This window comes from Ovis canadensis, chromosome 8 (assembly GCF_042477335.2).
Source record: "Ovis canadensis isolate MfBH-ARS-UI-01 breed Bighorn chromosome 8, ARS-UI_OviCan_v2, whole genome shotgun sequence".
In the NCBI taxonomy this organism is placed as follows: domain Eukaryota; kingdom Metazoa; phylum Chordata; class Mammalia; order Artiodactyla; family Bovidae; genus Ovis; species Ovis canadensis.
The window spans coordinates 21,282,060-21,309,418 of NC_091252.1; the positions used below are offsets into that span (position 1 = coordinate 21,282,060).

Consider the following 27,359-nt stretch of genomic DNA (forward strand, 5'->3'; position numbering starts at 1 on the left):
TGCTGTATGATGCCATGAAGATTCCACATGCCACAACTAACACTCAGCATAGCCAAATAAATTTAAACAGAAAAACAATGAATATGTAAACTTATATCTTAAAACTCCTGCAAAATTTTAAATATATATGGCAGTTTTAAGAACGACACATCGGTGTGATTCCTACCGACCAGGAGCTTCCCAAAAAGTATTCAGAAAAACAGTAAGTGGAATACTGAACAATGTAATAATCCCTGCTCTCTATTTCACTGTTTCTAACTATAACAGAGACATATTAATAGAGATATATTTTGGAGAAATTTATACACAGATCAGTTGAGTCCAGTTCAGTCACTCAGTCGTGTCCGACTCTTTGCGACCCCATGCCTCCCTGTCCATCACCAACTCCCGGAGTTCACTCAAACTCACATCCATTGAGTCAGTGATGCCATCCAGACATCTCATCCTCTGTCGTCCCCTTCTCCTCCCGCCCCCAATCCCTCCCAGCATCAGAGTCTTTTCCAATGAGTCAATTCTTCGCATGAGGTGGCCAAAGTACAGCTTTAGCATCATTCCTTCCAATGAACACCCAGGGCTGATCTCCTTTAGAATGGACTGATTGGATCTCCTTGCAGTCCAAGGGACTCTCAAGAGTCTTCTCCAACACCACAGTTCAAAAGCATCAATTTTTCGGCGCTCAGCTTTCTTCACAGTCCAACTCTCACATCCATACGTGACTATTGATCAGTTATGTCTAAAACCTGACAGTCACATGCTACCTGTAATATATTCTTATTAAAAAGATGAAATAACATATCTGCTTCAAAGAATTTTTACCTTAGGGTTCTCCTGCAGGGCCAAGAAAGGATAGTGTGTCCAAGGTATAGATGCAGGTTCTAACTTTCAAATGACTTCTATTGAGTCTTTTTCATGTAGTTCAAAAGCTGAGCTATACATATATTAGGTTTCCAGACCATTTATAATTCTAATTCCCTAAAAGCATTCTCATACACTCAAGGTGCAAGCCTGGTTTTCTTCTTTTCTATTACTTGCCTTACTTAGAAAACCTTTTCGACTAAATCCCTAGACATCAGAATGGTATGTGGTTTCACTTCTGAGGGCAGCAAACAGCACAACTATTCTTCTGGACACTAATAATTAATTTATGTATATCTTCTTGAGAAAACTGAGACTACCAAGCAGAAATGAAAACAAAATTCCTGGCATAACAGAAGACATATTGGAAACCATGTTTGCACAGAGCAAACATAACTGAGAAAGAAACTTTGTCCTGAGTAATGTATTAGAAACTATTACCACAAGAACAGAACAAATAAGATCTACATTCCATGATAACAATCTTTGTTTCCAGTGAACTTCAGTAGTTTGCCTTTTTTCTAGATAATGACTAAAAATAATCAAGCTAGATGGCAAAAAGGCAAACACTATCTAAATCAGAAGTTTCTTGAAGACAATCTATACACATGTGGGAATTCATTATGACAACAGAATTCACTGACTTTAATGTTTGCAGCCATAATCGTATTATGGCTGGATGAAGAGTACATCATGAGAAACACTGCGCTGGAAGAAGCACAAGCTGGAATCAAGATTGCCGGGAGAAATATCAATAACCCCAGATGTGCAGATGACACCACCCTTATGGCAGAAAGTGAAGAGGAACTCAAAAGCCTCTTGATGAAAGTGAAAGAGTAGAGTGAAAAAGTTGTCTTAAAGCTCAACATTCAGAAATCGAAGATCATGGCATCTGACCCATCACTTCATGGGAAACAGATGGAGAAAAAGTGGAAACAGTGTCAGACTTTATTTTGGGGGGGCTCCAAAATCACTGCAGATGGTGACTGCAGCCATGAAATTAAAAGACGCTTACTCCTTGGAAGAAAAGTTATGACCAACCTAGATAGCATATTGAAAAGCAGACACATTACTTTGCCAACAAAGGTCCATCTAGTCAAGGCTATGGTTTTTCCAGTGGTCATGTATGGATGTGAGAGTTGGACTGTGCAGAAAGCTGAAGAATTGATGCTTTTGATGATTTTGAACTGTGGTGCTGGAGAAGACTCTTGAGAGTCCCTTGGACTGAAAGGAGATCCAACCAGTCCATCCTAAAGGAGATCAGTCCTGGGTGTTCTTTGGAAGGAAATGATGATAAAGCTGAAACTCCAATATTTTGGCCACCTCATGCAAAGAGTTAACTCATTGGAAAAGACCCTGATGCTTGGAAAGATTGCGGGCAGGAGGAGAAGGGGATGAGACAGAGGATGAGATGGTTGGATGGCATCACCGACTCAATGGACATGAGTTTGGGTGAACTCTGGGAGTTGGTGGTGGACAGGGAGGCCTGGCGTACTGTGATTCATGGGGTCGCAAAGAGTCGGACACGACTGAGAGACTGAACTGAATTGAGGAAAGTCAAAGAGGAGAGTGAAAAAGTTGGCTTAAAACTCAATATTCAGAAAACTAAGACCATGGCATCTGGTCCCATCACTTCATGGCAAATAGATGGGGAAAAAGTGACAGACTTTATTTTGGGGGGCTCCAAAATCACTGCAGATGGTGACTGCAGCCATGAAATTAAAACACACTTGCTCCTTGGAAGAAAAGTTATGATCAACCTAGACAGCATATTAAAAAGCAGAGACATTACTTTGCCAACAAAGATCAAAGCTATGGTTTTTCCAGCAGTATGTATGGATGTGAGCGTTGGACTATAAAGAAAGCTGAGCATCGAAGAATTGATGCTTTTGAACTGTGGTTTTGGAGAAGACTCTTGAGAGTCCCTTGGACTGCAAGGAGATCCAACCAGTCAATCCTAAAGGAAATCAGTTCTGAATATTCACTGGAAGGACTGATGTTGAAGCTGAAACTCCAATATTTTGGCCATCTGATGGGAAGAATCAACTCACTGGAAAAGACCCTGATGCTGGGAAAGACTGAAGGCTGGAGGATAAGGGGACGACAGATGACGAGATGTTTGGATGGCATCACTGACTCAATGGACATGTGTCTGAGTAAACTCTAGGAGTTGGTGATGGACAGGGAGGGCTGGCGTGCTGCAGTCCATGGGGTTGCAAAGAGTCAGACACAACTGAGCGAGTGAACTGAACTGAGTATAGAGTAATTCAGACTTCCCTGGTGGCTCAGAAGGTAAGAATCTGCTTGCAATGCAGGAGACCAGGGTTGAATCCCTGAGTCGGGAAGATCCCTCACAGAAGGGAATGGCAACCCACTCCAATATTCTTGCCTGGAGAATCCCATGGACAGTGGAACCTGATAGGCTATAGTCCATGGGGGTCACAAAGAGTCAGCTACGACTGAGCGACTAACACTTTCACTTTCAAACTTATATAAGTAATGATTATAAAAAATATACCTAAAATATACTTGACCCTAGATACTCTAAAACTTATAAGAAAATATCATAATCATATAACCCCCCAAACTTATTTCATCTAGGCATTACAGGATATAAGCAAATAAACCATACTGTAGTTTAAGTGATGTTTGCTTTATTTAAAAAAGGAAAGAACACCTCTATTAAGATAGCAAATGGATTTTAAAAACATAGACGAGAGGCTTAATTAGTTTTATTACTTAAAAGTCAGAACTTTATATATTCCTTATAAAGGCTGAGAAGTTGTTAACCATCGATGTCAACACTAACATTAATAAAGTTTCAAAATCCTTTCATCAGGATGGAGTGCTGTTGTTCTCAAAGAAGTTTTCAGGTAAATTTCACATTTTTCACAGTGGCAAAAAATTTCTGTTATGTAAGCAGACTGGTAATTCTTAGTAAACTATTGAAACTACCAACATACACAAAGGATAAAACTAAGCCTAAGATCCTTGTTCAAAATGTATATGGATAATCCAAACCAAATGCGTAATACCTATTGCCAGAAGAGTCTCTAGTGATCACATGGACATTTGCACTTCATTGAAAGGACTGCTGCTGAAGCTCCAATAATACTTTGACCACCTGATGCCAAGAGCCGACTCACTGGAAAAGACCCTGAAGCTGTGAAAGATTGAAGGCAGGAGCAGAAGGGGGCGACAGAGGATGAGATGGTTGGATGGCATCACTGACTCAATGGACATGAGTTTTAGCAAACTCAGGGGGACAGTGAAAGACAGGGAAGCCTGGCGTGCTGCAGCTCATGGGTTCACAAAGAGTCAGGTATGACTTAGTGACTGAATAACAACAAAAAATGTGTGTGTGTGTGTGCGTGTGTGTGTCAGACAAACCCTCTAAGTATGCCTATGAAAATATGAAAAGTGATTGCTCAGATAGTGAACCAAAAGATCAGGATTACAAAATAACTGTCTATGGTGACTTAATTTGATTTCTTAACTCTTTGAGGAAGCAGAACAATCTATAGAGTGGTGACCTATAGGGTAAATGGGAAGGAAATCCACAAGAGGGAATATATGTATACATATAGCTGATTCACTTAGCTGTACAGCAGAAATGAACACAACACTGTAAAGCAACTATACTCCAATTTTTAAAAGAAGGAATCTACAGAGTATGAAAATTAGACAGCAATTCAACACATTTAGCTACCAGTTAAATTACACAGGCATGCAAAATGTCCCTTGCCTATAGCTAAATGGTGAATCCCCTTCAAGAAAGCTTTCCTCCTCCTCTCTGGGTTAGAGAGATGTCCTCCAGTGTTCTCTCACATCATCATGAACTTCTATCATGAACTTCCTATTCTTCATTATTTCTGTTTAACAGCCATTTTACCCAGAGATCTAGGTGCTTCTGAAAGACAGGCACTCTACTCATATTTGTACGACAGCACAAAGTCAGGATGGAGCAGTACCTCAATCGACTTTAGATAAACGGATAATAAATACATGGATCTGAAACAACTTGTCAGTTTCACATAGCTCAGTTCTATGTAGTTCTGTTTTGAACAACCAATGCACCCCATTCAAACTAAACGAACATTTAATACATACAGTAATACAGAGAGCCGACGGTTTGAAATCTCTCAAGTAACAACTGCACTTTCCACACATTATTGAATTAAATTAATCCACTTGTGACAGCTTTTTAAATTGACTTTGACCAGGCATTCAAGATCAACTTGGTTGGACAAAACGACATTTCCACCTACCATCCTTAAGTGCCAGAGCTTGTGGGGATTTTAAGTACTTTCATCTAAACAAGGGCTTCTCAACCTCAGCACTAGTGACATTTCAGACTAGATAAGTCTTTGTTGTAGGCAGCTGTCTAGTATGTTCTGGGTATATTACAGGTTCCATTGATTGATACACTTTAAACTTATATGCATAATTCACCAGCAAATATGAATTCATGGCAACATAAATCTATTTGCACTGAGACTCAAATCTGATGCATTAGTGGGCTTCCCAGGTGGCGCAGTGGTAAAGAATCTGTCTGCCAATGCAGGAGATGCAGGTTCAATCCCTGGGTGGGGAAAATCTCCTGAAGAACCCACGTTAGTATTCTTGCCTGGGAAATCCCATGGACAGAGGAGCCTGGTGGGGTACAGTCCATGGGGTCGCAAAGAGCTGGACACAACTGAGCACACACACCCTAATTCACAGGTCGATATTATTTAACACTGCGGTTTTGAGTAGGTACTTACAGTGTCTGCGGTTAAATGGAGACTCAACTTTTGCCTCTACTGAACAGGAGGAATCAAACATACGGAACACACGGTCTGTGTGTATGTTATGTGTGTCTCACTCTGTTGTTGAGAGGATAAAGTAAGTCCAGATATTTTTACATCTTATATAAATTATAAAGTATTATAAAAATGTTTGTGTTACTAACTTTTAAAACAAAATCATGAATACACAGTTCAGTTCAGTCACTCAGTCGTGTGCGACTCTTTGTGACCCCATGAATCACAGCACATCAGGCCTCACCACAGCACATCACCAACTCCCGGAGTTCACCCAAACCCATGTCCATCGAATCGTTGATGCCATCCAACCATCTCATCCTCTGTCGTCCCCTTCTCTTCCTGCCCCCAATCCCTCCCAGCATGAGGGTCTTTTCAAATGAGTCAGCTCTTTGCATCAGGTGGCCAAAGTACTGGAGTTTCAGCTTCAACATCAGTCCTTCCAATGAACACCCAGGACTGATTTCCTTTAGGATGGACTGGTTGGATTTCCTTGCAGTCCAAGGGACTCTCAAGAGTCTTCTCCAGCACCACAGTTCAAAAGCATCAATTCTTCAGCGCTCAGCTTTCTTTATAGTCCAAGTCTCACATCTATACATGACCACCAGAAAAACCATAGCCTTGACTAGATGGACCTTTGTTGGCAAAGTAATGTCTCTGCTTTTTAATATGCTGTCTAGGTTGGTCATAACTTTCTTTCCAAGGAATACACAAGAGCTAAGTAAATATTGATTTTTATTCTTCATGGTCTTGGTACTGTCAGAAAGCTCCTGAATTTAACAGTCAGTTTTTTAGACACCCTGTCTAGAGTCAGACACAACTGAAGTGACTTAGCAGCAGCAGCAGCAGTCTGTACTTTTTGTCAAGATCCAGTTTAGTTCCCTACCAAAGGTTGTGAGCCTAAAGTCCATATACCTAATAATCACGGACCCCCAAGAAATGAGGAGGTGTAAGTCAGGAGTCTTTAGGCACGGACATCTTTCTTCACTAATTCTATGAAACTAAGTATCTCCTTCCATTATAAAAGAAGGAAGAAAACAAAGGAAATATTAGTAGCTCCTGTGACTCTGTCATAAATAGAAATAACAAATATTTTCATATCACATTAAATCTGTGGAATATATCTTGAAATACCATTTATCATTGTTATGAAATTACAACAGTTTTAGGACCAAAATATGGTTGTTTTAGAACATGAACAGACATGTAGTCTCGTCATGTTGATGACCTTCAACAATCCTTTTAAAACATGTTTTAACAACATTTATGTGGCTGCATCAGGTAGTAGCTGCAGCATTCAGGCTCCTATTTGGCAGCACGTGGATGCTCTAGTTGCAGCGCACAGGCTCAGTAATTGCAGCGGGTCAGCTTGTTGTTCCTCAGCATATGGGATCCTAGTTTCCTGACCAGGAATCAAATCAACATCCCCTGTATTGCAAGGCAGATTCTTAACCACTGGACCACAAGGAAAGTCCCTAAATTTTACTTTAAATTGTCTATATTTAAATATATTGTCTTGCTATTTAAGTCTTTAATAAAGAGAAATATATCTTACAATATCCCACATTTGTTTTTCCATGTTCTGATAGCTACATTTTATTATAATTGGTTTCTTATGTAACAGTATTATTTAAAAAATTATTTATTTAACACTTTGATTTAAGGAGTCACACAGACTTCACCAAAATTCCAAAGGGCACTTTGGCAAAAAGTATGTTAAGAACTGTTGCAAAGAATTATGCCTCCATTCCTAAGGGCTTCCCTGGTGGCTCAGAGGGTACAGCATCTGCCAGCAATGCAGGAGACCGGGGTTTGATCCCTGGGTCAGGAAGATCCCCTGGAAAAGAAAATGGCAACCCACTCCAGTACTCTTGCCTGGAGAATCCCATGGAGGGAGGAGCCTGGTGGGCTATAGTCCATGGGGTCACAGAGTTGGACACGACTGAGCGACTTCACTTTCACCTTTCACTTTCTCCAATGCCTACAGCACCTACTGGTTTTCTTCTTCCTCACTGCCTGTTCCTTCTCAGACTCCCCCTGCTGGCTTCTCCCTTTCTGAACTCTAAATGTTGGTGTGCTCTGGGCTCAGTCTCTGGCTTCTCTAGATTCCGTTGAAGCGGTGCAGTCTAATTACATAGCTCTAATTGCCATCCTCATCCTCATCCTAAGGATATATATACTTCATATGATATTCCCAGAAACACCACAAGATGGCTTTCTTACTTCAGATCCACAGTGGAGATTTTCAGAAATATTTTGTCTCCTCTTAGAGTTACTTTATGGAAGATTATCAAGCCCAATGTATTGATCCAGGTTCTCTAAAGAAACTGAGCCAGTAGGGTATATGTGTATACATCATGCATATGAAACAATTTACCATAAGGAACTGGCTCATGCAAGTATGGAAGCTGACAAGTCCCCTGGTCTGAAGTTGGTGGCTGGAGGCTCAGAGAGCCAACAGTATAGGTTGAGTCCAAGTCCAAACGCTGGAGAAACCAAGAGTGCTGACAGTATAGTTCTAGGGCAAAGGCCACTGGTTGTAAGACCCAGGAAGAGCCAAGGATTCAGCTCAAGTCCAAAAGCAGGGGGAAAAAAGCCTGATGTCCCAGCCTGTAGAGTAGTCACTCAGTCGTGTCCAACCCTTTGCAGCCCCATGGACTGTAGCCTACCAGGCTCCTCTGTCCATGGGATTTCCCAGGCAAGAGTACTGGAGTGGATTGCCATTTCCTTCTCCAGGGGCTCTTCCTGACCCCAGAGATCAAACCTGGGTCTCCAGCATTGCAAGCAGACGCTTTACCATCTGAGCCACCAGGGAAGCCCAGCTTACCGGCAGTCTAAGAAGAGGAGATCCCTACTTGGGGAGGGAAGTCTTGTTTACTCAGTCTACCAGTTCAAACGTTAATCTCATCCAGAGACACCCTCCCAGACACACCCATAATAATATTTGACTAAGCCTAGTGGCACAGGCAAGTTGAAAGAAAATTAATCATCACACTCACCAAATATTTTTCAACAAATTTATGTTGAGTGGATGCTTACAGTGATTGCAGGCACTAAACCAATGGAAAAGTGACTGTTCATATTAACATATGTAATGCAGTTCAAAGCTTCATGAAGTTTAGAAAGAAAAGGGAAAGAAAAGGGAAAACTTAAGAGCCAACTTCACTGAGAGGGTTAAAAAGGAAGCGCGCACTGAGCAGTGAAGTTCAAATGAAACCTAAGGGGCAGGTAGAAGAGGAGGAGGTGACCAGGAGAAACTATGGGGGTGGCACTGCCAGAAACGCAGGCACAAACCCTGAGGCGGAAAAGCGTGGCTTCTTGGAGAAAGCAGAGGAAAGGAAACAGCAGCTGTGAGAAGAATGATAACAGAGGCCAGTCCTCATTGACCAGGTAAGGTTTTAAACCTTAAACCTAGGATGCTTTTTTTCCATCCTGATGAGTTATGCCCTTTCATGAAAATGCTTAAGGCAGTCAGGAGCACTTGCCCCACAGCATCTGTGACTCCCACTCTGAGGAATCCCTGTATTCAAGCTAGCTCAGCGAAGAAAGAGAAAACAAAGGGTCAGAACCAGTTTCAGGGCACCAGACAGCTGACAGAGGGGTCATCAGCCTGGGACCATGACTCTCAGTCTGTTTTTTCATGTCTCCATCTGATTCACACACATATTCCCAACTACACCCTTTCTCTTTATAACACCATCTCGTCTTCATCACGCCAAGGGATTCATGCCCCACATCAATGTATTTTAATGTATAAAATTAATTTCATACAACATTTACAGTCACGCTGTGTACAATATTTCTAAAACATAATGGAAACCCTGGTCAACGGACTCAGTAGTTGCCTCCAGAAAGGGAAACCAACTCGCCTGGGGCACAGAGCTGGGAAGGAAACAAATTTTTCACATTTCTGTATTTTTATTTTTCTACAGTGAATCTGCAAGGATCTTGAAGCATATTAAGAACCATTTATCTCATTTTCTAAGAATATGATGATCATCTCTCTTATTTACATTGGTTCAACCTCTATCCTTTTGTTTCTGGCAGCTCTGGCTGCGGTACAGCCGGCTAGCTGCCTACTGTAACATCTGTTCTTCCCTTCCTCCCCCGCAAGAAAATCCTAATATTATGTAGGGTGGTCATGCATCAGAAAAAGACCACCCCGGAGAGCAATGTGGTCATGTGACAAAGTCCTGAACAGTGATATGGAAGCAGAAGTGTTGTGTGGGTTGTGGGAGGGCTCCTCTGAGGGAGCTGACTCCACGAGAAAGTGAACATTCTTGTGCTCCCGTCCTGCAGCCAGCTGGGAAAGAGTATATGATATCTATAAACCACAGTCATTAGGACCATGAAGTGCTCCTGAAGTCGGCAGGGCTGCACCATTCATGATGACTCTGTGGACCCACCAAAGATTCTCAGACCAACTCTAACTTCCTTCAGGTACGAAAGAGAAATAAGCTAGATCTTAACTGAGTTACTGCTGTTTTGTTGGGTTTTGTTTGTTATATGTGTGTATGGTGTTAGTCACTAAGTTATGTTGGACTCTTTTGTGACCCAATAACTGTAGCCCACCAGGCTCCTCTGTCCATGGGATTCTCCAGACAAGAATACTGGAGTAGGTTACGATTCCCTTCTCCAGGGGATCTTCCCTACCCAGGGATGGAACCCGGGTATTGTCCATTGCAGGCAGATAGTTTACATCTGAGATACCAGGGAAGCCTGTTATATGTAGCAAAAAAGTCTAATTCTAAATGATACATGGGTCATCCTTATACCCATTAAAGCAAAGAGATTCTCTGCCACATACCTAACAGTATGAACATCCTCCAAAGTGGTGTGTGATCTGTGGAGAGCTTAAGGCCACATATGAAAGGTAGAACAGAGCTATCCAAATGACTTCAAGAATTATCTTTTATTTATCCCTTTAATAAACTATTTTTTATAGAATCAGTTCAGTCGCACAGTCATGTCCGACTCTTTGCGACCCCATGAACCTACTTACCTATATTCTAGGTCCTTTGAGCAACTATGTTGAAAGCTAAAGCTATAATAAAATCAGCATAACACATTTCCACCAAGGAACTTTGAATCTTGTAATTTCTGCAGTATTTCTGCCATCACAACACGAATAACAGAAGTGCAGTACTATACAGATGTTAAAAAGATCAACCATCTTTTGAAATCCTTAGAATACAGAAAATTTTCCATAGGACTCTACATAGAAATGGATGATTTTCCAGAGAGTAACCTTTACTACTAATATTTATCTGCTTGTAACAAATATGTTTTCAGGAAAACGGGCAAAAATGTGAATACATGTTTGAGAGCTCATCTCTTTATTTTTCCCCCCTGAAACTTAAACATCAAATTAGACTTAGCTTCACACATTCACATCTTTCTGCTAATGGCACTTTGGAATTGTTTTAGTTAAGTGATTTTAGACATTACGTTTATCACTGTGGATCAAATTGTCAGCTATTAAGTTATCAGATCTTTGAAAAAATAAAATTACAGGAGGTATGGGAGGAAGGAATGCATTTTGTAAAATGTTACAGTGAAGCTCATGACTGACTTTTAAACAATAGGAGTTATAAGTCTGCTATTAAAAATCTGTAAAGGACAGTTAAGAAAATTATCAGACTATAAGAGAAACATGTTAGCTTGTCCAACAAGGATTTCAATGTAGATTTTCTCTTTATCAAATGAAGTTAAAGCAACAAGTTAAAATTTGAATGGGAGAGCCTGCCATTGTTGTTCCACATCTGGTATTGCTGTTTACATTCCTTTATTGAGCCTACGTCTTTGTAAGCTTTTTGGCAGGTATGTGTTGAACACTTCAGTTTCATGGTCAAGAAAGGATCAGAGGCCATGGATACTGACAGCTGATTTGTCTGTTTTCTTCTGCTTTTTCCATGACTCTATCTACTGCCTCATCTTGATTTACAAGCAAAGCCTAGAAAGTCTACAAAAATAAGTGTTTTGTAGTTTATCTAGGAATAATACAGAAAATATTGCTGTTATTTTTGGTGAAGAAAATCAATTTTGTATAGTTTATTTCAACCTAAATAAAATGTGAATTTTGTGTAAAAAAAAAAAAAAATCTGACGGTTCTGGTCCTGTGAGAGATGGTGTAAGCACACTTTTCCTTGTCTCTCCCACTGAACCCAACTATCGACCTTGCACAGAATGCATTGAGCAACCATCTGAAGATTCTGAAAAATAAATGGTAGCAGAAGACCTGGGGAAAAGACCAGAATCCAAGGTATCACCAAACCATCACTGAGGTTCCCTAGAGTTCTGCCCTTCAGTATGACCCGGCTTTTTTTTTTTTTTTTAATCCCCCTCTCTAATCAACTGGCCTTCTCTCAAAAAGCAGCAGAAAAGCTGGACGTACAACTGAGTGCAGACAAAAAGAGTACTCAGAGAAGATATCTCTTTCTAGTCAAAAAATCAGAAATCGGTACTCTTTTAAAGATCACAGAGCAGGTAAATTCACTATTATTTTCCATTCTCTCCAGTCCTAACCCCCAAACAATTCTGTAGTGGATGTCAGAAGGATGATCACTGCAGATAACTAAATCTCTGAGGGATGAAAATCCTTCTTTTCCACCAAAGGAGTGATGGTCCCAAGATCATGGGTCAAACGTCTGGTTTGCATTTTTTCTCTCTTGGCCCCCTATGCAAATGCATTTGGAGGAAGTACACAGCAGCAGGGAAGCGAAAGGCCCAGTTTTCTGGCAAGTGGGCTGGAAAGTGTGGATCCCAAGAAAAGAAGAAATATCAGAAAGATCACAGGGGAAAGAGAACTTAAAAAAGCAATCTCATAAAGTTGCTTATGAACTCTGGGACTCACCTCTGGGCTATTCATGTATAGATCTGATTTTAAACAGCATAACAAAGGATTTGAAAACCACAGAGTAAACCACTGTGTTGATCCCACACCGGACACTGGGTGGTACACATGATGAACAGATTCAAAGGACACTACAAAGTAGGCTTTGAAAATATAATTGATCCTGGAACCACAATCCACAGAAGGTGGGTCCAGTTTTCAAACTGGTGGCACTAAGTGGTAAAGAACCTGCCTGCCAATGCAGGAGATGTACAAGACATGAGTTTGATCCCTGGGTCAGGAAGATCCCCTGGATGAGGGCATGGCAACCCACTCCAATATTCTCGCCTGGAGAATTCCATGGACAGAGGAGCCTGGCAGGCTACAGTCCATGTGGTCCCAAAGGGTCAGACACAACCAAGCGACTAACCCTTTCACTTTCAACCAGGTTGAGTGACTCTAAAAAACTAAAAAGAACATTATTCATCTGAGGATTTAACCAAAACCTAGAATCTTCTAATACTCAAATATCCAAAATAGATGGAAAAATTACTCAGCATACAAAGAAACAAAAAATGTTAACTCTCAAAGGAAACAATAATCAACAAACACCAATCCCACGATGACACATATAATGGAGTTATTAGATGAAGACTTAGAATCAGTTATCGTACTATGCTGCAATCTATAAGGGCAAAACTTTGAAAGAAAAGTAAAGATAAAGAGTCGTGGCCAAGAAATAAAAGCTGTAAAGAACCAAATGGAAATTTTAGAGCTGAAAAATACAATAACTAAAATAAAATATTTAACAGATGGGCTCAACAATAGAACAGAGATGTAAGAGCAAACAGTTAAAAGATGGATAATTTTAGAAATTAACCATCTGAAAAGAAAAAAAAAAGACTAAAAAATAGTTAAGAGCCTCAGGAACCTATGGAACAATACCAAAAGGCCTAACATTTATTTCAATAGAATTCAAAAGAGGAAAATGAAAAAAAAAAAAAAATCTGGAGAAATAGTGGCTAAAAATTTACCAATTTTGGTACAAGAAATAAACTGATAAATTCAATAAGCTCAGCAAATGCCAAGAAGATACAGAAAGCCAAATCCAAAAAAAAATTTAAGATGCTGAAAACTAAAAACAAAGAAAACATCATTAAAGGACTCCGAGAAAAACAACACATTACATACACAGAATATTTCAAATGACTGCAGATTTCTCATCAAATGGAAAAGATGCCAAAACAAAGAGAAATAGCATTTTTAAAGGGTTTAAGGAAAACAACTGTCAACCCAGAATTCTATAACTGGTGAAAATATCTTTCACAAATGAAAATGAAATAAAGGCATCTCAGATGAAGGAAAAAACAGACAACTGGTCTCCAGCAAAATGCTCTTAAAGAAATGCTAAAGGCAATTCTTTAGCTGGAAGGGAAATGATACCTAAGAAAAATCTGAAACATCGGAATGAAAGAAGAGTAAGAGAAATGGTAAATATTTGAGTAACTACAATAGATTCTCCTTTCCCTCTTAAATTCTTTAAAATGAGTATGACAGTTAAAATACAAAATTATAAACACTAAATTATTACATCAAAAAATACTTCCCAGACAATAGCTAAAAAACAAAGAATTCTATCTTTTAAAAAATGGGCCAAAGATCTGAATAGACATTTTTCTACAGAAGACATATAGATGGCCAACAGGTACATTAAAAAGTCCTCAATATCACCAATCATCAGGGAAATGCAAATCCAAACCACAATGAGATATCATCTCACACCTGTTAAAATCACCATTAGCAAAAAGACAAGAAATAACATGTGTTGACAAGGACGTGGGAAAAAGAGAACCCTCATGTATGGTTGGTACAAGTGAAACTGGAGCAGCCACTATGGAAAACAGTATGGAAGTTCTTCCCCAAATTAAAAATACAGCTACCATATGCAGAAATTCCACGTCTTGGTGTGTATCTGTAGAACACAAAACACTAACTCAAAACGATATGTGCACCCCATGTTCACTGAGGCATTATTTACAATAGTCAAGATAGGGACACAAACTAAGGTGTCCATCCATCCATTGAGGGATGAATTAAGTGTCCATCAATGGACGAATCGATAAAGAAGGTATGTTGTAAATACATACAATGGGATATTATTCAGCCATAAAAAAAGAAATTTTGCCATTTGCAAAAAGCTGGATTGACCCTGAGAGCGTTATGCTAAAGTGAAGTCAGACAGAGAAAGACAAATACTGTTTGATCTCACTGATATGTGGAATTTTTTTTTTAATGACAAAAATGAACTCACAGATATAGAAAATAGATTGGTGGTTGCCAGAGGTGGGGAGTAGGAAATGGACAAAATGGGTGATGGTGATGAAAAGGTACAAACTTCCAAGTTATAAAATAAGTCCAGGGGATGAAATGTACAGCAAGGTGACCACGGGTAATAAAATCCTATTGCAAGTTAGGTGGCTTAGAGAGTACACTTGAAAACATCATCACAAGAAAAAAATTTTTTTGCAAACTTGTACAGTGATGGATGTTAACTAGACTTATTGTGGTAATCATTTCACAATATATACAATATTGAATCACTACATTGTATATCTGAAATTAGTATAACATCGTGACAATTATTGTTGTTGTTCAGTCGCTCAGTAGTGTCCAACTCTTTGTGACCCCATGAATCGCAGCACACCAGGCCTCCCTGTCTATCACCAGTTCCCAGAGTTCACCCAAACTCATGTGCATCGAGTCGGTGATGCCATTCAGCCATCTCAACCTCTATCGTCCCCTTCTCCTCCTGCCCCCAATCCTTCCCAGGTCAGGGTCTTTTCCAATGAGTCAACTCTTTGCATGAGGTGGCCAAACTTTAGAGTTTCAGCTTTAGCATCAGTCCTTCCAATGAACACCCAGGACCGAGCTCCTTTAGAATGGACTGGTTAGACCTCCTTGCAGTCCAAGGGACTCTCAAGAGTCTTCTCCAACACCACAGTACAAAAGCATCAATACTTCGGTGCTCAGCTTTCTTCACAGTCCAACTCTCACAACCATACATGACCACAGGAAAAACAATAGCCTTGATGAGACAGACTTTTGTTGGCAAAGTAATGTCTCTGCTTTTTAAAATGCTATCTAGGTTGGTCATAACTTTCCTTCCAAGGAGTAAGCGTCTTTTACTTTCATGGCTGCAATCACCATCTGCAGTGAGTTTAGAACCCCCCAAAATAAAGTCTGACACTGTTTCCCTATCTATTTCCCATGAAGTGATGGGACCGGATGCCATGATCTTCGTTTTCTTAGAGTTGACCTTTAAGCCAACTTTTTCACTCTTCTCTTTCACTTTCATCAAGAGGCTTTTTAGTTCCTCTTCACTTTCTGCCATAAGGGTGGTGTCATCTGCATATCTGAGGTTATTGATATTTCTCCCAGAAATCTTGATTCCAGCTTGTGCTTCTTTCAGCCCAGCGTTTCTCATGATATACTCTGCACGGAAGTTAAATAAGCAGGGTGATGATATACAGCCTTGACGTACTCCTTTTCCTATTTGGATCCAGTCTGTTGTTCCATGTCGAGTTCTAACTGTTGCTTCCTGACCTGCATATAGGTTTCTCAAGAGGCAGGTCAGGTGGTCTGGTATTCCCATCTCTTTCAGAATTTTCCACAGTTTCTTGTGATCCACACAGTCAAAGGCTTTGGTATAGTCAATAAAGCAGAAATAGATGTTTTTCTGGAACTCTCTTGCTTTTTCCATGATCCAGCGGATGTTGGCAATTTGATCTCTGGTTCCTTTGCCTTTTCTAAAACCAGGTTGAACATCAGGAAGTTCACAGTTCATGTATTGCTGAAGGCTGGCTTAGAGAATTTTAAGCATTACTTTACTAGCATGTGAGATGAGTGCAACTGTGCAGTAGCTTGAGCATTCTTTGGGATTGCCTTTCTTTGGGATTGGAAGGAAAACTGACCTTTTCCAGTCCTCTGGCCACTGCTGAGTTTTCCAAATTTGTTGTGCATATTGAGTGCAGCACTTTCATAGCATCATCTTTCAGGATTTGAAAGAGCTCCACTGGAATTCCATCACCTCCACTAGCTTTGTTCGTCATGATGCTTTCTAAGGCTCACTTGACTTCACATTCCAGGATGTCTGGCTCTAGATGAGTGATCACACCATCGTGATTATCTGGGTTGTGAAGATCTTTTTTGTCAGCTCTTCTGTGTATTCTTGCCACCTCTTCAATATCTTCTGGTTCTGTTAGGTCCATACCATTTCTCTCCTTTATTGAGCCCATCTTTGCATGAAATGTTCCCTTGGTATCTCTAATTTTCTTGAAGAGATCTCTAGTCTTTCCCAATCTGTTGTTTTCCTCTATTTCTTTGCACTGATCGCTGAGGAAGGCTTTCTTATCTCTTCTTGCTATTCTCTGGAACTCTGCATTCAGATGCTTATATCTTTCCTTTTCTCATTTGCTTTTCACTTCTCTTCTTTTCACAGCTATTCATAAGGCCTCCTCAGACAGCCGTTTTGCTTTTTTGCATTTCTTTTCCATGGGGATGGTCTTGATCCCTGTCTCTTGTACAATGTCACGAATCTCCATCCATATCTCATCAGGCACTCTATCTATCAGATCTAGGCCCTTAATTCTATTTCTCACTTCCACTGTATAATCATAAGGGATTTGATTTAGATCGTACCTGAATGGTCGAGTGGTTTTCCCTACTTCTTAAATTTCAGTCTGAATTTGGCAATAAGGAGTTCATAGTCAGCTCCCAGTCTTATTTTTGCTGACTGTATAGAGCTTCTCCATCTTTGGCTGCAAAGAATATAATCAATCTGATTTCGGTGTTGACCATCTGGTGATGTCCATGTGTAGAGTCTTCTCTTTTGTTGGAAGAGGGCGTTTGCTATGACCAGTGCATTCTCTTGGCAAAACTCTATGAGCCTTTGCCCGGCTTCATTCGTATTCCAAAGCCAAATTTGCCTGTTACCCCAGGTGTTTCTTGACTTCCTACTTTTGCATTCCAGTCCCCTATAATGAAAAGGACATCTTTTGGGGTGTTGGTTCTAAAAGGTCTTGTAGGTCTTCATAGAACTCTTCAACTTCAGCTTCTTCAGCGTTACTGGTTGGGGCATAGATTTGTATTACCATGATATTGAATGGTTTGCCTTGGAAATGAACAGAGATCATTCTGTTATTTTTGAGATTGCATCCAAGTAGAGCATTTCAGACTCTTGTTGACCATGACGGCTACACCATTTCTTCTAAGGGATTCCTGCCCACAGTAGTAGATATAATGGTCATCTGAGTTAAATTCACCCATTCCAGTCCATCTTAGTTCGCTGATTCCTAGAATGTCGACGTTCACTCTTGCCATCTCTTGTTTGACCGCCTTCATTTTGCCTTGATTCATGTACCTAACTTTCCAGGTTCCTATGCAATATTGCTCTTTACAGCATCAGACCTTGCTTCTATCACCAGTCACTTCTACAGCTGGGTATTGTTTTTGCTTTGGCTCCATCCCTTCATTCTTTCTGGAGTTCTTTCTCCAGTGATCTCCAGTAGCATATTGGGCACCTACCGATCTGGGGAGTTCCTCTCTCAGTGTCCTATCATTTTGCCTTTTCATATTGTTCATAGGGTTCTCGAGGTAAGAATACTGAAGTGGTTTGCCATTCCGTTCTCAGTGGGCCACATTCTGTCAGACCTCTCCACCATGACCTGCCCATCTTGGGTTGCCCCGCAGGCATAGCTTAGTGTCATTGAGAAGCGCGCCAGCTGCGACGGACCACAAAGGGTGGCTAAAACAACAGAAATTCATTTTCTCACAATTCTAGAGGCTTGAAGTCCAAGACCAAGACTTCAGTTGGTAGGGCTGCTTGCATTCCAAGGCTTCTCTCCCTGACTTGCACATGCCTATCCTCTCCCACTGAGTCCCAGTCTCCGCTTTTAAGGACACCAGTTGTATTGGATTAGGGTCCATCCTAAAGACCTGATTTTACCTTAATTCCCTCTTTAACAACTTTATCTCCAAATATGCTTAAATTCAGAAAAATGAGAGGTTAAAGCTTCAACATGTAATTTTAGGAAGGACACAATTCAGCCCATAACAATATACTTATACATATATTATGTATGTACATATATAGTGAGTTACAATCAAAGAAGTTTGAAAGTATTTTAGAGGGCTCTGAATAGATGTTTTAAATGTATTTTAATATATTACAAGCTTTAGGGGCCCAACTCTAATATTATAATGGAGCCCTAGGCCTCCTTCAGTTTCCAGGTCTTAATGAGACAGTCTAGAATTTAACTACTACTGGGCTACTCATAATGTAATCATGATATAACTCACAGAATCATGTTCCTATGAACATATAAGTATTTTTGCTAATGTAGTTAAGCATTACCTGAATAGTAAAAATATAATAGTTGTTAGGTCTAGAGTTTGTTTATTTACATTGAACCTCTGATAATTATATTTCCATGTTTTTAGAGAACATTATCAATTACTATTTTGACTTCCCAAACTACCTGGTTAAACTGCAGAAGCTTAAAGGCACAGTGTCTCCCCGTCTTTAATTTCAAAGGCCGCAAGCATCTGAAACCAGTTTAGTTGATAGCTAACTTAGATATATCTTCAGGGCCTTTGCTTTAAATTCTCTAAATTCTTTAAATTGTTTTAAATTTTCTAAATTCATTTACAGCAACAATAATCCTTTGTTTCAAAATGTACTATACCACATACACTAAGTTAGATGGGTAAAAGTTGATATATAAGCCATAAAATATTTTAAATAGCACTTTAAGTATATAAGAACCACACTGTATTATTTAGGCCCCATGTCTAAAACAATTTCTTAACAATTTAGGGTACCAACAGTCCCAAATTAGTCCTGCTGAATTGCAGCATGTCTGCGGATCAATTCTGGGTCCATACACTGTCAACGTGTTTGTTGAGTTGGCTTAGTAACATAAAATAAATAATGATGTAATAAATAGACCAAATCAGGTCACCTGGAGTCTGTAACACTATTTGATCATGTCAGTTTTGAAAACTATTGGAAAATAGTCCAAATACTTGTCTTGTCCCAGTCCTGATTACTTCCAAAGTCAAATATATTAAAGGCTGGTTTCACTGGACTCTTTAAATCTTTTATCTTTGCATTTCACTGCACTCACCCCAAAAAGTTTAACTCCCCAGGGCATACCTCTACCTTTCTCTCATACACTTCCAAGCCCTTACACACCTGGAGAAGAGTCCTGAGAAGGAAAAAGCTTTCCTTGTTCTTTTTCTCCACAGAGACATTCTTTAACCTCCACCTGGCATTCTGTGAAAATCTATGAAAGATTGCAAAGGTCATATGATGTCAGTCGAGTGCACTTACATGAATCTGAGACCAAAATGTAAATCTGTTTCACCCAGAGCTAAATACAGGGTTTTATTTTTTACTATAAAATTCATTAATTTAATAAGTCACACAATCATGCTCAATTTGCTAAATCAAAAATTCAAGAGCGAAGGGAGTAAAAAGTACAGTAAAAAAAATAAGTACTTCATAATCTTTCTAGCTATGAGTTCTAACTCTACATATAAAAATGTATCAATAATCAGTTGTAATAAAAACCTGTTTTATAATATATAATTCAAAGAAAACGAATATATACTCTTTAATATCTGAGCAAAGAGGTAAAATAGAAATATAATGGAAATGTAAGTACACTTAAAGCAAGAATCTTATTCATTGAATATCCCCTGTACCCAGAATATTACCTAGCATATAGTGGATTCTGAACAAGTATGTTAAAATGTAAAAGAAATTAATGATATCTTCACTCTATATTATAAAGAAAATAAGTGAAGCCAGTTAAGAAAATCTCATTCAAATGAAAAGAATTGGTGGCTTCACTTCTACACACAAAGTTTTAGAGGCTTCATTCTATTATTTCATATATCCACACTTGTCCAAAAGTTTGAAGGACATCAGAACACAAAGTGAAAAATCTCAAAGCTCTTCCTCTCTTCAACATTTTCTGTACTCCACATCAATCAGTCATGTCCAGCTCTTTGCAACTCCATGGACTATAGTCTAACAGGCTCCTCTGTCCACGGGATTCTCCAGGCAAAAATTCTGGAGTGGGTTGCCACTCGCTTCTCCAGAGGATCTTCCTTACCTAGGGATCGAACCCAGATCCCCTGCACTGCAGGCAGATTCTTTACGGTCTCAACCACCAGTGAAGCCCATACTCCACATCACCGTTCTCAAATCAAACTCATCCTTCTATTCATTAGAACAGAACATTTTTTTGTTTTGTGCTATCCTGTGTTACCAAGGCAACAGACAAATATGGAGGCATATGGCTGTACATCTTATGATTGCCTTCACATCAATAAGATTTCACATTAAATAATATATCAGTTTCTCATACTATTGAGGCAACTCCAGAGAACTGTGTGCTCAGTTGCTATCATGTCTGACTCTTTGGGACCCTATGGACTGCAGCCTGCCAGGGTTCTCTGTCCATGGGATTTTCCAGGTAAGAATACTTGAGTGGGTTGCCATTTCTTCCACCAGAGGATTGGCCTGACACAGGGATCAAACTCATGTCTCCTGCATCTCTTGCATTAGTAGATGGATTGTTCACTACTGAGCCTCCTGGGAAACCTATACTAGGTGAAAATTTTCTGAATGATTAATTCCAGTACAGTTTACATTGAAGAAAAAGAGGAGGTTTAAGGTACCTTTCCTTCATAGTCATCAGCCTTGTTTCTCTTTTTTCCCTACAACACATTCAACTAGGTCTTGGCATATCAAGACAAACATCTGCAAAAGCACATGTCCAGAAGCTCATTTCTCACATGTGAAAGTTAACAGGCTTACCAAAACTGACATAGATAAATCTTCAGTTCAGTTCAGTCGCTCAGTCGTGTCCGACTCTTTGCGACCCCGTGAATCACAGCACGCCAGGCCTCCCTGTCCATCACCAACTCCCAGAGTTCACTCAAATTCACGCCCATTGAGTCAGTGATGCCATCGAGCCATCTCATCTTCTGTTGTCCCCTTCTCCTCCTGCCCCCAATCCCTCCCAGCATCAGAGTCTTTTCCAATGACTCAACTCTTCGCATGAGGTGGCCAAAGTATTGGAGTTTCAGCTTTAGCATCATTCCTTCCAAAGAAATCCCAGGGCTGATCTCCTTCAGAATGGACTGGTTGGATCTCCTTGCAGTCCAAGGGACTCTCAAGAGTCTTCTCCAACACCACAGTTCAAAAGCACCAATTCTTTGGCACTCAGCTTTCTTCACAGTCCAACTCTCACATCCATACATGACCACTGGAAAACACATAGCCTTGACTAGATGAGCCTGTTGGGAAAGTAATGTCTCTGCTTTTCAATATGCTATCTAGGTTGTTCATAACTTTCCTTCCAAGGAGTAAGCGTCTTTTAATTTCATGGCTGCAGTCACCATCTGCAGTGATTTTGCTTAGACTGGATCTAATTGCCAAAAATGTTGAAGAGCAGTACCTTTGAGAGATTTACTTATAGGTCACATTTATCATTTCATCTTAAAGACATAGAAGCCATGTAGACACAACTTAACTGTAACAGACCTATCAACTAGTGTTTTCTACCACTGCACGAAGAAATACAGCTAAATAATAAGTTGGGAAGTAAAAAAAATAAGTGATTAGTTTTGTATGTAGAATTTTAACTCTGAAGAGTGATTTATGAAACATTATTTTGATATTATTGAAAATTCCTGAGAAAGAATTTGAAATACAACTGATCTAAATCAGAGAATATCCTTGAAAATTATAAACATTAAATGTTAAATCAGAGGACATATAACTCAGACAAAGATAAGCACCTCAAAAGCAATTTGGGCTATGAACAGAAAGATACTGAATCTCCTATGTGTGAGGCAGAACTGCTTCTCCACGTCCTACAAGGCAGTCCTACATGCAATGATGCATACGTGAATATACAAACAGGGAGAACCAGACAGGAATTATTACCAGTGAAGAAAAATTCTACTTCTCTAAGGTATTTTTAACTTCTTTCTTTCTTTCTTTATTGGCCGTGTTGCACAGCTTATGTGTTCTTAGTTCCCTGACCAGCAACTGAACCTGAGTTCTCAGCAGTGAAATGGTAGAATCCTAACCACTGGACTGCCAGGGAATTCCCTTAAATTCTTTATTTTTTAATTCTGATCACATCTACTGTTAAACTCAATTTGTACCAAGATTAAGCAGCACTCAAAGGTTATCCAGCAAATAAATAAAATTTCATGGCATGCCTAGGCTTAAACCAAATTCCATCGTTTCTGACTATATGCCATTACACAATACAATATAACGGTATATGAAGTCAACAAAGCTTTAGCTTTCAATGTGAGTTTACTTTCAAGAAATTACACTAAAAAGGGTAAATGTCTTAGAATAATGATCAAACTACCACTTTAAGACCTACTTGCTTGAGAAGGTGAGTTCTGTTTGAGAGACAAAAAAAAGTTCTTAAACATGGTTCATTTATTCATTAAATATTTAATGTACATTGGGCAAAATTCTGTGCTAAGGATTATAATCCCTGCCCTATGACAATCCAACTCAAATAAAAAATACACTGCAGTAAATACTAAATGACATGCTACAATAGACTATATAAAAAACAAAGGTATTAAGTATGATAATAAGACTAAGACAATTAGGAGATTCTTCCCTGAAGAGATAACTAAATCAACTAAACATTTTTACTGTAGGAATTACACACAGATAAAAGGTATTAAGTAAGAGATTCAGCAAATATATTTTAAGTGGAAAGCTAAACTGAGGAACTAATGAGATAAATTTGGAGAAGACAATCAACCTAATTGACAGATTGATTTTACACTCAACATAATAGGAAATAGATTAGAGGGGGCATCCCAGGTGGCACAGTAGTAAAAAAAAAAAAAAAAATTCTGCCTGCCAGTACAGGAGACAGAAGAGAGGTGGGTTCGACCCCTGGGTCGGGAAGATCCCCTAGAGGAGGAAATGGCAACCCATTCCAGTAATCTTGCCTGGAAAATTCCATGGACAGAGGAGTCTGGCGGGCTACAGCCAAGGTACTCAGAGTTGGACACAACTGAGAACACACACATACACACACAGGAAATAACACCATAGGGCGAATGCTTGGATAACAAGCAGAACATGAAGAACATGCTAACTGATGAAGACATTTCTTTCACATCTACATGCAAGACAGACTATAATACTGAAAATAAAACCAGAAAAACTGTCGCAGTTTCCCAAAGGTAAGGTGATGAAGGTCTGTGTGAGAGGCCGAAGGCTTGGTGTAGCCAGCTGACAGGCTAGGTAGGGTGTTACAGGAGGAACATCTCCTAGTGCTTCTTTGTAGCCAAAGTTACCACAAATGCCAACAAAAATTCCTGGGTTAGGGAAAGACTTAAAGGCACAGAGGTCTTCAGAGTAGGGTCCTTCAAGAAGATCCCCCAGCTATAGTTTCAATGGTTCATATGAAGATACTCTGTTATCTTCACGATATTACTTCCACGAGGACCACACAGTCTTAGGACTGTTCAAGAGTAAAACTTATTGCATTAATCACGCCAAAGTCAGCCACCTGAATTTTAAGTCCAAATTGATACTATGCAATAAAATTAAATTACAAATTCAAAAAAGGTGTTCCTAACACATTAATGCCACCAGCACCTTAATGCCTTTGGTGGAAGATCTCTGTGATACTATTATTCTTAAGTAGAAATTAATCCTTACTCATGAGCACTGAAAATATGTCAAGATAATAAATTTTTGATGTAAACATAGTATTAGCATAATGACTCTTGCTCTGGGATTGCCTATTCCATCAACCCACTTGAAACAGGCACCCTCCTTCAGCGACTTGAGGAAATTCAAACCACAAACAGGTTATACCACTCATGTGATTCTTGTTAAAAGGCTACCTAGTACTCCGTCATGAGTTATAGCAGGCAGGTACACAAGCAGTAAATTGTTTTGTCACATCAAATTTTCCCTATTTTCCTACCTAAAATAGGCCCCAACCTTTAGAATAAAAAGGAAGAAAAAAATCAAGCTAGCAATTAAAATCATTGAGGAAAAAATAAGTGGGAAATATTTAAAACTTCATAATGCTTTATGACCAGAAATGCTACATAATTATAGATACGTAAAACTGCCTGTCATCATAAACATCAAAAAGAACTCACAGGAGCTAGAACTTATTAAATCAAGGAAACCACACGTCTTCATGCCATTAATAACAATGTACAAATTACCAGGCAACACAGCGGGGGAGAGGGGTGCTGAGTCCAGTTTTTGATTGAAAAAAGTGTCTAGTAAAGAGAATCCCAAAATGAACCAACAGGCTTCCGCGCTGACTGATGGCATTTTCCACATACCAAATTCAAAGGAAACGTCAAAAAGCACACCTTTACACAAAAGGAACCATCCGCAGACAAACCTGACTATAAAAAGAGGGTGATTGCGAAATAGCCAATAAGCAAATTTATACATCCCAAGATGTTTTTTCATTTGTGAGAGATCTTGGGCGTTTCATTACCTGTGAAGAAAAAGGAAACGGATCTGAAAAGGGGTCTGTTGCACTGAATCGCCCTTTTAATGAAAAGGAGGCGAGGTCTTAGAAAATTCATTTCCAGAAGGCCCGATTCAAAAAAAAATCTGGCTCTCCCCACAGCCCCAAGTCTGGGGCAGGATGGTGCACCATGCCACGCAGCGCCCGAGGCTTGAAGCCACCCACAGGCACGCTCCAGAAACCAAGAGGCCTTGACTTTCAGGTTGCTCACGTGACCTGCCACTCGAAGCACGTTTGCATCCAGGCTGGACCAGTAGGGCCACCGCGCTCCCACAGCAGCCTCCGGGGATCGGCACCCCAGAACGGACCTTGTTACGTGGGTTGGCACACCGAGGCCCCAGCGGGCAGCCCACCTGCTACCCTCACAGACAACAACCGTTCACTCCCTTCGCTGCCACTCCTTTCTCTGCCCTGGCTCTGGCTTTTGGAGAAGCCGAGAAGTATTTAAAAACAAGTTGCACATCTCCTGCGTTCCCCAAACGAGATGCCGAGGCGCCGGGCCAAACCCCCGGCCTCCCATCACGTTCCGGGGTACCCGCACCCCTGCCCCCGGCGGCCCCTCCGTTAGGCCGGCGCCGAGGCTCGGGGTGGGGTGGGGTGCAGTGGGGGGTCGCCCCGGTGGCCCCCCGCCGCCCGCCGGTCTGCCTGCCCCGGGGGGTGTCCCGGGGGCCGCGGGCAGAGGGGCGAGGGGCGTCCGCGGAGCCGCCCGGGGAGGGTCGGGGTGCTGCTGCCCGTGAGCCGGCCGGAGTCGGGGACCGCGGAGCGGCGGGCGGGCTCACCTTGTTGAGGTGGGGGTTCCGGGTGACGGCGTAGCCGCGCTGCGGGGTGTGGCGCCGGCGAGGGGTCCGGGGCTCCATGGCGGGGGGCGAGCGTGCGCGGCGAGCGGGAGCGGGCCGGGCGGCGGATGCTGCCAGGACGCCGGCGCGGAGTGCGGCGGCAGCGGCGGCGGCGCGGAGAAAGGGCCGGCGGCCGGGGGCGGGCGTGGGTGGCGAGAGGGGGTGGACGCGGCGGGAGGAGCCGGCGAGGAGCCGGCGTCCCCAGCCGGGCAGCGTGCGAGAAGCGCTGAGTCATGGTAGGCGATCAGGCGAGAGGCGAGCGAGGAGGCGGAAAGCGAGGCCCTGGTGGCGCCGCTCCCTTCCACAAGCCCAGGGTCCCCCCGCTCGCCATCGGTTTACAGTCGCAACCGTCTTGGCCCATCCCCGCGTGCGGGACGTGCTTCCTATGGAGCACCTAAAGGGCGGGGGGGCAAAGTCAGGCTCCCCCGCCCGGCCCGGGGGTACCATCACCCCAGGCCGAGGTGCCCCCCGCAGCCGCAGCCGCGGGGAGGTTGAGAAAGGATGGGAAACCCAGAGCCTTGGGCGGAGGACGGCTGCCCAGGCACAGAGGGAGACCCGGGGGGCTCTTCGCAGAAGACCTCAGCTGATCGACGACACTCAGACTTCATCTTTAATTCATCTAATTCATCTAAGCGTCTCCTATCAGACGCTTCCAAACTCTCCATTTACAATTCTGGATGCCTGCCAGGGCCGGAGGAAGCTTCCAGCCTTGACCCAGAAAGCCTCGGCCCCCGGGTAGAACTGGGAGAAAGGCCAGAGAGGAGAGTGCCATCTCTGGGAATTTTATTTTAATGCTTTCATTAAAAGACAAGGTGCAAATGTTAGATTCCAATGAACAGTCACTTTTTTCCTGTGTACGTTGTTCCTAAAAGGTCTGGGGACCAGGATGTTTGAGAACCTGCCTCTCTGAATGATGATAAATAATAAAGCCCTCAATCTTGAAGGGCTTCAGTTTCTTCTTTGGTAAACCAAGAAAATCCAAGTAAAAGATCTCCCAGCGCTGGAATTCTGTTATTGACATTTATACTGTAAGTTTCAAGGAATGCTGAAGTAGTCATATCACAGGCAAAAGGGTTGTCCAACACAGCACACACTAAAAGCTTTCTGGGCCCCAGTTTCCTTTCCAGTTAATAGGATGGCTGATTTCTGCCCTGTTCCTACCTAATGACTGTATAAAAAGGTGTGTTTGGGATTCAGTATTTTATTTTATATCCCACTTCAGTATTCTTGCCTGGAAAATCCCATGGACAGAGGAGCCTGGCAGGCTATGGTCCATAGGGTTGCAAAGAGTCACACAGAACTGAAGTGACTTAGCACAACACAGCAACACATTTGATTTTATATATCCATAAACTAGACATTTAACCAAAGAGTTTTATTTCTAACTATGTTACTTTTCCTTACCAGAAAGATTTGT

General features: G+C 41.1%; 1 protein-coding gene across 1 annotated transcript in view; it reads right to left on the minus strand.

Annotated features, from left to right (window-relative positions):
* Nucleotides 1–26,313, minus strand: part of ME1 (malic enzyme 1) — a 209,981-nt gene extending 183,668 nt beyond the window's left edge. The window contains exon 1 of the mRNA XM_069598978.1: nt 25,886–26,313. Coding sequence (XP_069455079.1) covers nt 25,886–25,963 — 78 coding nt within the window. The 5' untranslated portion in view covers nt 25,964–26,313. The remainder of the gene's footprint in view (nt 1–25,885) is intronic.
* Between the last annotated feature and the right edge of the window lie 1,046 nt (nt 26,314–27,359).